The 12,964-nt window shown below is 43.2% G+C and overlaps 1 protein-coding gene across 2 annotated transcripts in view; it reads left to right on the top strand.

The window, feature by feature from the left end:
* MYO1F (myosin IF) overlaps positions 1–12,964 on the top strand; it is a 171,061-nt gene that overhangs the window by 95,927 nt on the left and 62,170 nt on the right. For both annotated transcript variants that reach the window (XM_073599184.1, XM_073599175.1), the window contains exons 3-5: positions 5,381–5,470; positions 7,794–7,888; positions 10,109–10,196. In XM_073599184.1, the coding sequence (XP_073455285.1) occupies positions 5,381–5,470; positions 7,794–7,888; positions 10,109–10,196 (273 nt within the window). The remainder of the gene's footprint in view (positions 1–5,380; positions 5,471–7,793; positions 7,889–10,108; positions 10,197–12,964) is intronic.

Genomic DNA, 12,964 nt, shown 5'->3' with positions numbered 1-12,964 from the left:
CTGACTAACGCATGTCCAGACCAGGTGGAGGTCTGGGACCTCGTTAGTCAACCTTTGATGGGGGAGAAATGTGACAGACTCACCCAGGACAGAGGCTATTGGAGGGGACTGAATGTGAGCCTCTTGCCAACAGATTATGGGCCCTGGATTTTAAGGGAACAATACTCTGCAAGGTGAATTAGAAACCCAGTCTGATCTGTACTAATCAGACTCAATCGTGTATATATGTATATATTGTATGTGGTCTCATTCTGTTGTGGACTCTTTGCTGTGGTCATTTGGGATGTGTGTCCCTGTAGAGGGAGGGGGGATTCCTCCAGCAGCCCCCCTGCTGATAAGACTGATTCATAATGCTGGGACAAATACTGTTAGGAGATGCTGAGGTCAATTCCAGCCACCTGTCTGTCTGTTGCCTGCTAGAATGTGTATTGTAAATATGTCTAGTATGGGATCTAAGAGTCATTAGATCCCCATTGTTGTTTGTGTTAATTAACTCTGCTATTGTGTGAAGAAGAGTTCGGTGTTGATTTGTGATAATGTTGATTGGGTTTTCTGTGCTACAAGACGGCCAGTGTGGCCTAAAGGTCACCGAGCCTAAAGTGGAGCCGAGCGAGCATGGCTCGTTACAGTTTCATTTTACCTCAAGCATGTATGTTTCAGTTACATAGTTGCTATGGTTGAATAAAGTCGCTGGACCATCCATTTCAACCTGCGTGTGTGTGTGTGTGCGTTTATGTCACTACTATTTTCAATATTCCCGTACATTGTGTCCGCTAAAAAATACATCTACAAGTTTTATTTTTATTTATCTACACTCCCCACTGAAACCACCAGCTGTGGGAGGGAGTTCCACATCCTTACTGCTCTAACAGTAAAGAATACCTTATGCAGTTTAGGATTAAGCTGCTTTTCATCCAACTGCATTGTGTGTCATCTTTAGAGACCTTAGGTTAAATAGTTTTCCCCCAATGATATATTCACCATTTAAAGATTTGCTTATTGTGATCATATGCCCTCCTAAGTGTCTCTTCTCCAGGGAGAATAGGTTTAATGTGTGTAGAATTAAAGTTTTCTCTCTTGAGTAAACACCCATCTTAATGCATGCTATTGATCTGTCAGCCTTGCTAGTTATTCATTATTGATCATTTCAAGTATCTGGATGTGCGATTAGCTGTCTTGTTAACCTCCCTGGCGGTATGATTATTTCAGATTTTAGGTGCTGAAAGCGGTACCATTATTTTGCACAGAAATTTGGCGTTTTATATTGTAGGCCTGTAATTCTTAGGAATAGTTCACTTAAATCTGTCCAAACAAGAGTCTAGTAGACATCCCGGGTATGATAAAGTTTGAAAAACGAAATAAAAAATTATAATATAATAAATAACTATAAATAATTAAAACACATAATAATATAATAATAATAAAAATTATATAATAATGTAATCAAATCAAAAACACTGAAATTTGCTCAGTTGCAGAATTTTAGCTTTTATTACTTTTAGTGTTTGATGACGGATCTCCCCACAAATCACTATCGCTCAATTCTGCAAGTGATTATAATTTATTATCGCTTTTTTCTAGCTGGTCTAAAGCCACTTTTGATGTAAAGAGACAGTTTTGGTTGCTATGGACAATCTCCAGTTTCCTGGCAGAAAGAACAGTTTTATATATATAAAACTGCATGCAGGACACTGGGCAGACCACTAGGGACAAAGGGGATGTGTAGTTATTTGATACAGTACTGTAATCTGTAAGATTACAGTATGCTGTATCTGTACTGTGTGTTTCACTTTTGAATTTACCGCCGAACTCCGTCCCCGTGCATCGCAACGCTCGCAGGGAACGGAGCTCGGCACTGTGAATCGAGCGAGACACAGCGGCTCGCCGATCACAGCGGGGAGACATCGCAGGATCCAGGGGACAAGGTAAGTAAACTCTTCCTGGATCCTACGATGCAAGCCCGAGTCTGGCTCGGGGATACCGCTTTTGGTATGTAAAATCCACCCCGAGCCAGACTCGGGAATACCGCCAGGGGGGTTAAACAGCAGAGGGCCAAGTTAACCCATAAAAAGGAGAGATGCCCACTATCAGTGGCGGCCCGTCCATAAGGAGTGTATGGGCGCCGCTCCCCCATCCATGTGCCCGCCCCTTAATCTACATGCAGGGTGCAGCACATGGATTCCAATGGGGGGGGGGTTTGAAGCATGAGGTTCTAATAGGCTTCAAAAAAGGGTTGGCTCGGGGCACAGAGCACTGCGCTCTGAGCCCACACAGTTGTGTGACAATAGCGAATGAATATTCGCTATTTTCACACCGAATCTCCCCCAATCAGGAAGCAGGTCCTGAGACCTGTTTCCCCATTGGCGAAAAGGAGAAAAGATCATATTGGCCTGGGAGGAGGACGGAGGAGACGCACAGCTGGAGGACGACGCACAGCCTGAGGAGATGGAGGACCGACCGACCCACCAGCCGCCACTGCTTCTCTCCTCTTCTCTCTATTAAATGCAGTCTCTCCGCTCCTTCCCCTCTCCTGCTCGTGTTGTGTCTCTGGCTATCGGTCTGTTTGCCGCCCCCCCCCCCCCCAAAAAAAAAAACACCAGCTACCACTGCCCAGTATGGATGCTTCAGTGAGGGAGAGAGCAGCTGTAAAGTATTTATACAGTATTAACTAAGAGCTCATGGACAAGGAAAGTAAGAGGCGCAAATATGCTGTAGCATAAAAATTGTGGTGGTTTTCCATACTGCAGGTGGTGCATACAGCTAGCCATAGAAGTGAACACAACTGTACTTGGGTTAACGGAGCTGATTTCTCGCATCGGCAGGTACTTATGCACGTACATATGACATATTTCCTAAATGTGTAAGTTCAGCTTGCATGGCTGGCTGTAAGCTCCACCTATGGCACCCTGGACATGAAAGACTGTCAGGATCTTTATGCTAATGCATAATTGTGTCTCTTACCATTCATTTGTACAAGCCCTAATGAAATAAAAGGCTACCACAAGTTTTAGAAAGCATGATCATGATAAAGAAATGAGCAACACCTGGGCATAAGGATTACACAGAGGCCAGGAGCACTGGTCTTACATTTTGCTGCATAATGATCTATAAATATTTTTCTTGTTAATATTTCCAGACTGAATTGAAGATAATAGTGAGGCACCCTTACCTAAAAACAGACCTGTCAGGTTTTTACTGCTACCTCTGCCCTTAGGGAGATTCACCTTTTCCGTTTGTCATGTTTACCATTATCATTGAAACTAAAAGAAAATCCCCAAATTTAGGTTGTCGTTATAACAGTAATAGAGGGTAAATCTTCCAATGGGGACACTAGTTCTTGTGACCTGGGTTGCCCCAAGGGATGCCCTTAACTTGCAGGGATTTGGCCTACATTAACAGGGCAGCATCTGAAGGAAGCATGGCTGACTGGCAGGGTGGCACAAGCGGCATTAAAGGAAGCTGACCAGGTCCTTCGAGTTGTTCTGGAGGATGGTAAGTAGTAATGCATACGGCAGTGTCCCTAGTCTCTCCCTATTCGCACAGAAACCTTTCTCTAAGGCTAGCTCTCTGTCCCTGACAGGTTTGGATCCTTTCCCTACACTGTCCACTTAAAAATGCTTGCCAAATCTACCTAGGCACTGATATTTATTAACACTGCCGGTATTAAAGATGGCTGCCAAGGTCACTCAGTGTGTTCAGTCAGACTGCTGTTCTCCTGGTAACACCTCTGGAGTCTGCAGAGATACAATGTTCCCCCGAGCCTCCACTCAATCTGCATAGCAGCACAGCAACACAGGGCCTCCTACAGGATGGAAGATAAACTTCACTTGTTTACAAGTCTAGACATGAATAGTTCTCTTTGTGACATCCTTAATGAGCAAAGCAACAGGTTCACTTTATTGCCAATCCTCCAAGCCCTTCAATCACCACCACCACCAATGCTCCTACTCACCCTCACTTTGCTGCCTCATTGAACATTGAACATTGTTTTGTTCACACACCGAAGAGAAAAGAAAAAGATACATGGGGTTGATGTATGCCCTCTGAGCCTGGCAAATGGCTGTTTAGGAAAACAGTGTTGTAATAAGGTAAGAAGGGGAGTCACATGCTCCCCTATACCCAGCAGTAAAAGCTATTTTGCTTTCTCTCTGGTTGTCAAACTAGAAAGCAGAGTGGGCAGGTGGACAATAAGTATATCTAAAGCAGGTACTTGACGCCTGTACCAATGTTAAGCCCCGTGCACACGGGCAAAATGTCAGGAGACATTTGCCAGTACAAAAAATACTGGCCAACATTTTGCCCATGTGTATGTCGGTCTGCCCGGCCGTTCAGCCGCCTTCTGTCAGACGTGCATGCTGGAAAACCAGCAGATGACTGACTCTCAACCAGCGCTCTCGGCCAATGGCACAGAGCGCTGAGTGTTCTGACAAGGGGGGCGTCCCCCTGTCAGAACACGACAGCTCAGTGGGGGAGATCGCTGGACAACCTTACATGGTTAGTACAGTGGCTCTCAACCGGAGCTGTCAGTTTTTTCATGCAACCCATGAGGTTACACAAAAAAAACTGTAGAGTGTTCCCTGCTTTATTGTCTAAGGGGTCTTCCAGAACACAATGCACTGTACACACATTTGCATTTTTGTACACTGTCCCTACAATTTATAAAGACTGGCGCAGAGATATTTTGCTAAAGTGTCTCTTATGGATTCTAAAAGTGGTGAAGAATGCATCAAATTCATGTACTTGTCTAGAACTTGAATTTGGGTAACGCTGAGCCATTTTCAGAATGCACGCAAGACACTTTCACAAAATCTGTCTGAGCCAGTTTTTCTTTCTGTATACCAAAAGAGAGTTGGTCTTAATTAGCTCCACTTTTACATTTGGCACTTTCAATGTGACACAATGTAAAAGCGGGGCATTCAATGCGACATAATGGGGTTGATTAACTAAAGGCAAATAAACTGTGCACTCTGCAAGTGCAGTTGCTCCAGAGCTTAGTAAATAAGGTAAACCTTCACTTTGCAAAGAATACACAATCACCTGCAATAAAAAAAAAGAAAAATATGCATTTTTGCTTGCACATGATTGGATGATGGAAGTCATCAGAGTTTCTGCTCATATATTAAGCTATGAAGAAACTGCTCTTGCAGAATGCAACTGCACTTTGCTAAGCGCACAGTCTATTTGCCTTTATTAAATCAACCCTAATGTAAAAGTGGTGCACGAGTCACTGCCAGAACCAAAAGTGTCACAAAATGCATAATGATTTTGGAACAATACATTAACAAGAGTGGTTAACGCCAGAAAAGTGGCGCAGCAGCTTTATTGAATTCCCCCCAGAAGTCTATATCAAATTTTATGTTTTCCTTAACTTTGTTACCAGACATATATAGGCTCTGTCCTCATCTCTGTTAACCCATTTAAGCAGATGCCTTATTTCACAGATCGAGAAATTGAATTATACCAAGGGGCTGTAAGTTACCCAGCTTACATACTTCTAAATAATGGTGCTTTTGATGTACTGTAAATTATTCTTGTTATTCTAGCATATATTTTTTCTGCCACTATGTTTTATTTTACCTGTTTATCCTGATATGATTGAAATCCTAAAACTCAGCTCCAAACAAATGACTAAACAATATTTCCAACCTCTGTTCTCAGGGGATATATGACCAATTATGTCTATTTAACAGTATTATACCAATACGTCCTGTTATGTGAGTCTGCCTATAAAGTGTTATGAATACAGGGAGCCCATCATCTAATTATTGTGCTTTTAAAAGAATTAGAAAGCAATTAACAGAGTATATAAACAATTAAAAGAAATAACCTTGACACATTACATTTAAAAAAGGGAACGTTTGGTCCAGCCAAGATTTTTTTTTTATCTGCATCATTATCAATGAGATAAGCATGTATATTTGGTCTATACATACCTATAGACTTGAGTGTGTGTTTGGAGAAAAAAAACAAAAATTTATACATACATACATACTTTTTTTTAATGGTTTAAAACCAATTAACAAATGTACTGTATAGAAAAAAAATGTCAAGCAGGTGAGAATTAATATGCTCCAATTAGATGAGAATAAAAATGGCAACCACCTAGAGGTGTGGGCATGCTCTATGGCTTGTGCATGCACACACTTACAATTTTGCGCACACTTTTTGCATTCTTGTGTAAGCGTGTTTTATTTCTTTTGTCACATTTTTGTTCCCATCTTCTTGGTGCATATTTATTCTCTTTTTTTTTCTGACTTCACATGTCACATGCTTGTTTGTAGACAGTGAATTAAAAAGTATTGATAAAACAGCCATGCAACTATTATTTTTAAGAGGGTTAGCAGGGTCAGCCTACAAAACTCTCTTAGTACTGGTTTCCTTTAACATGTCAGGCAATCAGTGGCATTGGGAAGGGGGCTAAGGGGGGCTGGAGCCCCGAGTGGGCCCCCAAAAAGCCCCAGCTCTCGGGCATTCACAAATGTATTATTAGCCCTGAGCCCGAGCGGGGACTGATCTGACTCGGAGCGTGGCCGAGTGACATAGCAGGTCCCGCCTTCTGGAGCCTGCAGCGCCTATGATGGACGTCCCACTGGTCCAATGCCGGGACCACTGGATGTGTGTTGTCCATCATAGGCGCTGCAGGCTCCAGAAGGCGTGAATTACAATGCGGTTGCGTCACTATGATAAGATCCCCACTCGGCGCTCGGGCGGCCTGCTGTCTCCTGGGATGGGCGCGCCGCACACAAGGGCTGAGCTGCAGGAGGAGCCAGAAGTCACGGTTGTCTGACGTCACGTGTAATGGGTTAGGTAGGTCAGTGCATGTCAGTGTGTGACAGGTAGGTCAGTGTGGGTCAGGTAGGTCAGTGTGGGTCTGGGTCAGTGTAATGGTCAGTGTATGTCAGTGTCAGGTAGGTCGGTGTATGTTGTCAGTGTATGTTGTCAGGTAGGTCAGTGTATGTCAGGTAGGTCAGTGTGCGTAAGGTAGGTCAGTGTGAGTCAGGTAGGTCAGTGTGGGTCAGTCAGTGTAATGGTCAGTGTGTGTCAGGTAGGTCAGTGTGTATCAGGTCAGTGTGGGTCAGTGTAATGGTCAGTGTGGGTCAGTGAAATGATCAGTGTGGGTCAGGTAGGTCATTGTGGGTCAGTGTATGTCAGGTAGGTCAGTGTGCGTAAGGTAGGTCAGTGTGCGTCAGGTAGGTCAGTGTGGGTCAGTCAGTGTAATGGTCAGTGTGCGTTAGGTAGGTCAGTGTGTGTCAGGTAGGTCAGTGTGCATCAGGTCAGTGTGGGTCAGTGTGGGTCAGGTAGGTCAGTGTGGGTCAGTGAAATGATCAGTGTGGGTCAGTTAGGTCAGTGTGGGTCAGGTAGGTCAGTGTGGGTCAGGTAGATCAGTGTGGGTCAGGTAGATCAGTGTGGGTCAGTCAGTGTAATGGTCAGTGTGCATCAGGTAGGTCAGTGTGTGTCAGGTCAGTCAGTGTGGGTCAGTGTAATGATCACTGTGGCTCAGGTAGGTCAGTGTGGGTCAGTGTAATGATCAGTGTGGGTCAGGTAGGTCAGTGTGGGTCAGGTAGGTCAGCGTAATGGTCAGGTAGGTCAGTGTAATGGTCAGGTAGGTCAGTGTGGGTCAGGTAGGTCAGATAGGTCAGTGTGGGTCAGGTAGGTCAGTTTTTAGTGATCAGCATTGACCTTGTCGGGCTCGGACTTCTGGCTAAAGCCCCTGGTCTTTTTCCCACCTAGCAACGCCCCTGCAGGCAATATTAACTGATTTTTACAAAACTGTTTTTTTTTTTCGTTCTCAGGCACAGTATGAGAATCCTCCCCATATCTATGCATTAACAGACAACATGTATCGTAACATGCTGATTGATAGCGAGAACCAATGTGTCATCATCAGGTGAGGATATCAGTCAGTTTCTGTTATTTTTTTTAAGTACTCCTTTTTTTAAGTATTAAATGCATTCCAGTTCTTCAAAACAAAAGCCGTTCAAAGTCCTACAGTTAATTTTCTTTCTAAAGCAGCCACAGCCTAGTAAAATAGCCTGTTCCCTGGCAGCAGCTGCAGAGTGGGACTCTCTCCACGTGGAAGCAATGGCCTTAGTGCAAAGGTATGACATGGCTCTTATAGAATCAGACCTAAAGCGCTGCAATCAGCAAAGCTCATGCTCCCCGCTGTTTGGAAGCTCTGTCTCAGACTCAGCAGGGGGTGTTGCAAGTTAAGGCAGGCCAAGTTAAGGCAAGCTATACATAGTGTGAATTTCTTCCTGTAACCACAGGTTCCCCCATCAACACAGATAGTGCTGACAGGGAGGAAGACAGTGATTATTGCTAGCAACTATAGCAGCTGCTAGCTATAATCACAAGAGAATCTGGCAGGCTGGTTGTACCCAAGTTGACTGATTGATCAACTTGGTACATTGAGCCTGCTCATTAAGGGTTCGAATCTCAGCCGGTTCCTGCTGAATCGGCCGAGATACAAACCGCGTATGGCGGGCTTTAGAGATCACTGCTTCCCAACAGAGAACGAAGGTCCAACTGTACAGCACAGACTTTCTACTCAGACTGGGGCTGATTTATTTATTTTTGAAAATTCTCTTTATTGAAACGTTTTTGTTGTAGGGGTACAAAACAGGGCCATTGGGGCACACCCCAGCCAACTGGTGCACATAGCATGTGCATAACAAAGTACAGCTCACAGTTTACCTTAAAACTAAACATATCTAACTAAACACAACACAACCATCGCTCAGGTTATATATGGTAGAATTATGATAGGAAATATTGTTTCTTGGAGGACCTCGTCTCGCTCTTAGCTGTCAGCACTGGAAGCTATAGGAATATTTAAAATTAGATGGGGTTATTTTGACTTTTGGGCCTACACCTCCGCTTATCTATCTAAGGTATGGACCTCAGCTCTAACAGAACCAGGTAGATACAGAGGAAATCTAACCGGGTAAAGCCCCTGAGAGCTGGTCATCTGTTGTGGACTCTGAGTCTGTCCACAAGTGCCAGACTTTCTCATATTTTTGGGGCATCCTGGAGACAGATACATTGCTTTATAGAGGGGTATCATTGTGTTAACTAATTGCTTCCATGATGACAGGGTGGGGGGATTGGCTGAGACTGTGGCTGATTTTTAAAGAAAACAAATGAACAAATTGCAAGACTTTTTACCTCTTTTGTTTCGATGCACCTAGAATGTATTTAACTCATTTAAACGGAAGGTTCAATTGGACTTTAAAGCGGAGTTCCATCAAAAGTGGAACTTCCGCTCATTTGTCTCCTCTCCCCCTCCGGTGCTACAATTGGCATCTTTCAGGGGGGGAGGGGGGACAGGATACCTTTCACAGGTATCCTGTTCCCACTTCCTTGTAGCCCGGGCCGCGGCCTGTGACATCACAGTGGGGGTCCCTCCTCCTCTCTCCTCCTCTCCCTGTCACCAGGCCCATAGGAGAGATGAGTGGGCCTCACGCATGCGCAGTAGGGTTCCAGGTGTGAAGCCGTGAGGCTACACCGCTAGGTACCCTTACCCGCAATGGAGGCGGCAGCACCCGACAGCTGATAGAAACATCAGATGTGGTGCTGACATTGCTGGACTCCAGGACAGGTAAGTGTCCTATTGTTAAAAGCCAGCAGCTGCAGTATGTGTAGCTGCTGACTTTTAATTTTTTTTTTTTAATTGGAACTCCGCTTTAAGGTCTCATTCACACCATACATGCAGAAAAACTGATGGTGTGGTGTCAACTGGGCACATAGAGAGCAATTGTTTTTTTTTGTGCCATTGCAGAACGCATGCAGAAAAACTGACGTCCCTGCACATGGTGTGAACGAGGCCTAAAGTCTAAACTGTAGGAGGAAGTGGTGTTATCCACCTGGCTATGCTGGGTAATAGGGCTGTGTAAATCTCAGGAACAGATGAACAGAAAAACATATCCTTTGATAGGTAAAACAATGTAATTATATATATATATATATATATATATATATATATATATATATATATAAATATATATTTCATCTGTGTATTTAGTTGTTTGCATGGAGATCAGCTTTCAGCGATAATGTGTATATTTCAGTGAAAGAATGAAATATTAATGTCACGTGTTTGCTATTTCAGTGGTGAGAGTGGAGCTGGAAAAACTGTGGCTGCAAAGTACATTATGGGCTACATATCCAAAGTGTCTGGAGGAGGAAGCAAAGTGCAGGTATGGTGAATCATTATCAGGCATTATGTTGTCCTATTATCTCTGGCCAGAAGATTTTGATTTTCTAATCAATAATGGGGTCAAATCGTTTTCAACCGCAGTGATGAGAAAAAATCAGGATGGAAATTTGTTCTTGAATGCAGAAATTTCTAACAATATATGTGGTTTTTGATTGAGAAATTACAATTTTTCCAAGATGGAATGTTAAAAGTAGGGATGCACCGATATCGGTGCTGATACCGAGTATTTTCACGAGTACTCATGAAAATGCTCCCGATACCGAAACCAATACTTTGCGATGCGATTTGCATCCATACAAAATGGATGGGTGCAAATCGCACTGCAAAGAATCACATGCAATTTGAACAGGAATGCAGTGCAATTCCTGTCCGAATCGCATGGGGTTCCAGCACTGCTCCTGTGTGAACGCAGGCTGAAATCACTATGACAAGCCTGGGTTCACACAGGAGTGGTGGGGAAACAACATGCGATTTGGACAGAAATTCATTTTGCATGGACGCAAATCACACTGCAAAGTATCGGTACTTGGTATCGGCAAGTACTTGACCGAAAGTACTGGTACTCGTACTTGCTGTTAAAAAAAAGTTATAAAAAATATATATATATATATATAGGATATATATATATATATATATATATATATATATAATATATTATAAAATTATAAAAATGTACCACAGCGCCCATGAAGATGTTTTACCTGTTATATTTAGCAGGAATTTTGTAAGTTATGTTGTGTTTGTGTCCCCTAATATTAATTTTTAATTGAAAATATAGTTTTTGTTATTTTTGGGAGGGGAGGGGGACCCTGTCAGGTAGGCTTTACAGGGCCTCTGCATTTCTAACAGCAGCCCTGCTTGTAATACTTTTAAAGTATAACTAAAGGCAAAACTTTTTTTTTTCAATTTTGGATAGAGTCGCGATAAATTAGAGCGCATCAGTTTCTATTACTACTTCGGCTGGGTTTACACTTGAGAACGCAGCGGCTCACAGCAGGAGTCCGATGCATCTCCATTCACCTTTTGAGGTCCATTTTTAGCCCGAATTTTGGGCTGAATTCAGACTTGAAACGGACCAAAAGACACACAGGACTCCTGTGCAATTCACACGGGAACTGCTGCGGAGATGTGTGAACCGGCTCCATAGAGAGCCAGTCACAATCTCCTGCTATGTGAATTGGGTACGGAAAAACCTGCATCTAATTCGCAATAGTGTGAGCTCAGCCTTAAATGTGAAAGTAAAAGAAAATTCAAAATTTTGGGCTGTCCTCAGAACATTAATAGGGGGGAAATCTTCCAATGGGGACACTAGTTCTGGTGACCTGGGGAGCCCCAATGTATTGCCTAAATTTGCAGGGATGCAATGGTACACAGATGGCTAAAAAACCTGATAGCAGTTATAATTCTCCTAAAGCCGAGTACACACGGGCCAAATGTCAGGAAACATTTGCCGATTCCAAAAAAACGGCCGCTATTTAGCCCATGTGTATGTTGGTCTGTCCGACAAAACCCGGCCGTTTGGCTGGCTTCTGTCGGATGCGCATGCTGGAAAACCATCAGCCGACCGACGCTGGATCAGTGCTCTCAGCCAATGGCAGAGAGCACTGATCAGAGCATTCTGGCAGGGGGGCGTCCCCCTGTCAGAGCACAATAGCTCAGCGGGGAAATCGATATACTAGCTTAGTATAGTTAGTATAGCGGCTCCGACCGAAGCTGACAGTTTTTTTTTTTCGTTCAACCCGCTGGGCTGAATAGAAAAAAACAAATAGTGTGTACCAGGGTTTACTCTTTCCAAAATGAAAAAAGTTTTGCCTAAAGTCCTAATTCATTTACACTTCTGATATGAGAGATCAAAGCATCACTAACAGACTGTTGTTAATGGAAATCCGTACTGAGAAAATAAGTAGGGTGCTATTACAAAACTCTCCTTTTGAATACTCTAGTTGCCTAGATGTTCTGTTGATCCAACAGATTTAGTTTTTTCTGAGTAACTAACCCAGAACAGCGGCAGATAAGGAGCAGGAAAGGGCTTCTACTACCAAGAATAGAGAATGACATACTTGTATAAAAAAATAATAGAGAAAGGCAATAATCCTATCACTACATATACTTTATGGAGACTGATGAGTCTGATCATTACAAGAACAGGCAAATCATTTCATGTTTCATACCATAAAATATAACCTTGTGGTTTTTATAATACCTAATAAGCATAATTGAACACATCTCTCAACGTTTTGCTCATACAGGCAAAAGACATTTTGATAATATAGACATAGATGTTATACTGAAGCTAGATGTGTGATACGTATAATATATTTTGAGAGAATACAGCACTGATTACATACTCTTGCATGCTGCCCGAGAAATTGTGACATAGATGCAGAGTCAAATGTCAAGTTGGCCGCTTGTTGCATGCCTAAAATAGTGGTGAGTCAGATGCTAAGATCGGTGCTAAGATCAGTGTTAAGGGATGAGTTGTCACTCTGAGTTTGTGTTGTGCGGGTCTTTGGCAGGGGACCTGTTGTTTAGAATTGACTACTTTTGTCCTGTTCTCTGCCATTGCTACAAGTGAAGGTACAGAATTCTCCCGTGGGGTACTCATGGAGTAGAGTGTGGAAGAGAGGTTAAGCATGTCCAGGAGTATGCAATAATCCAGATGTACATGTCCTGCAAGGAAACATTGTAGTGAAAGAGTTTGAGAACCTTACAAGGACTCTAGGTGAAAGTGGCGTTAAACTAGTGGTG

This window comes from Aquarana catesbeiana, linkage group LG01 (assembly GCF_042186555.1).
Source record: "Aquarana catesbeiana isolate 2022-GZ linkage group LG01, ASM4218655v1, whole genome shotgun sequence".
Lineage (NCBI taxonomy): Eukaryota > Metazoa > Chordata > Amphibia > Anura > Ranidae > Aquarana > Aquarana catesbeiana.
Note: the sequence above shows the minus strand (reverse complement) of the source record. Positions and strands in the feature narration are given on the sequence as shown.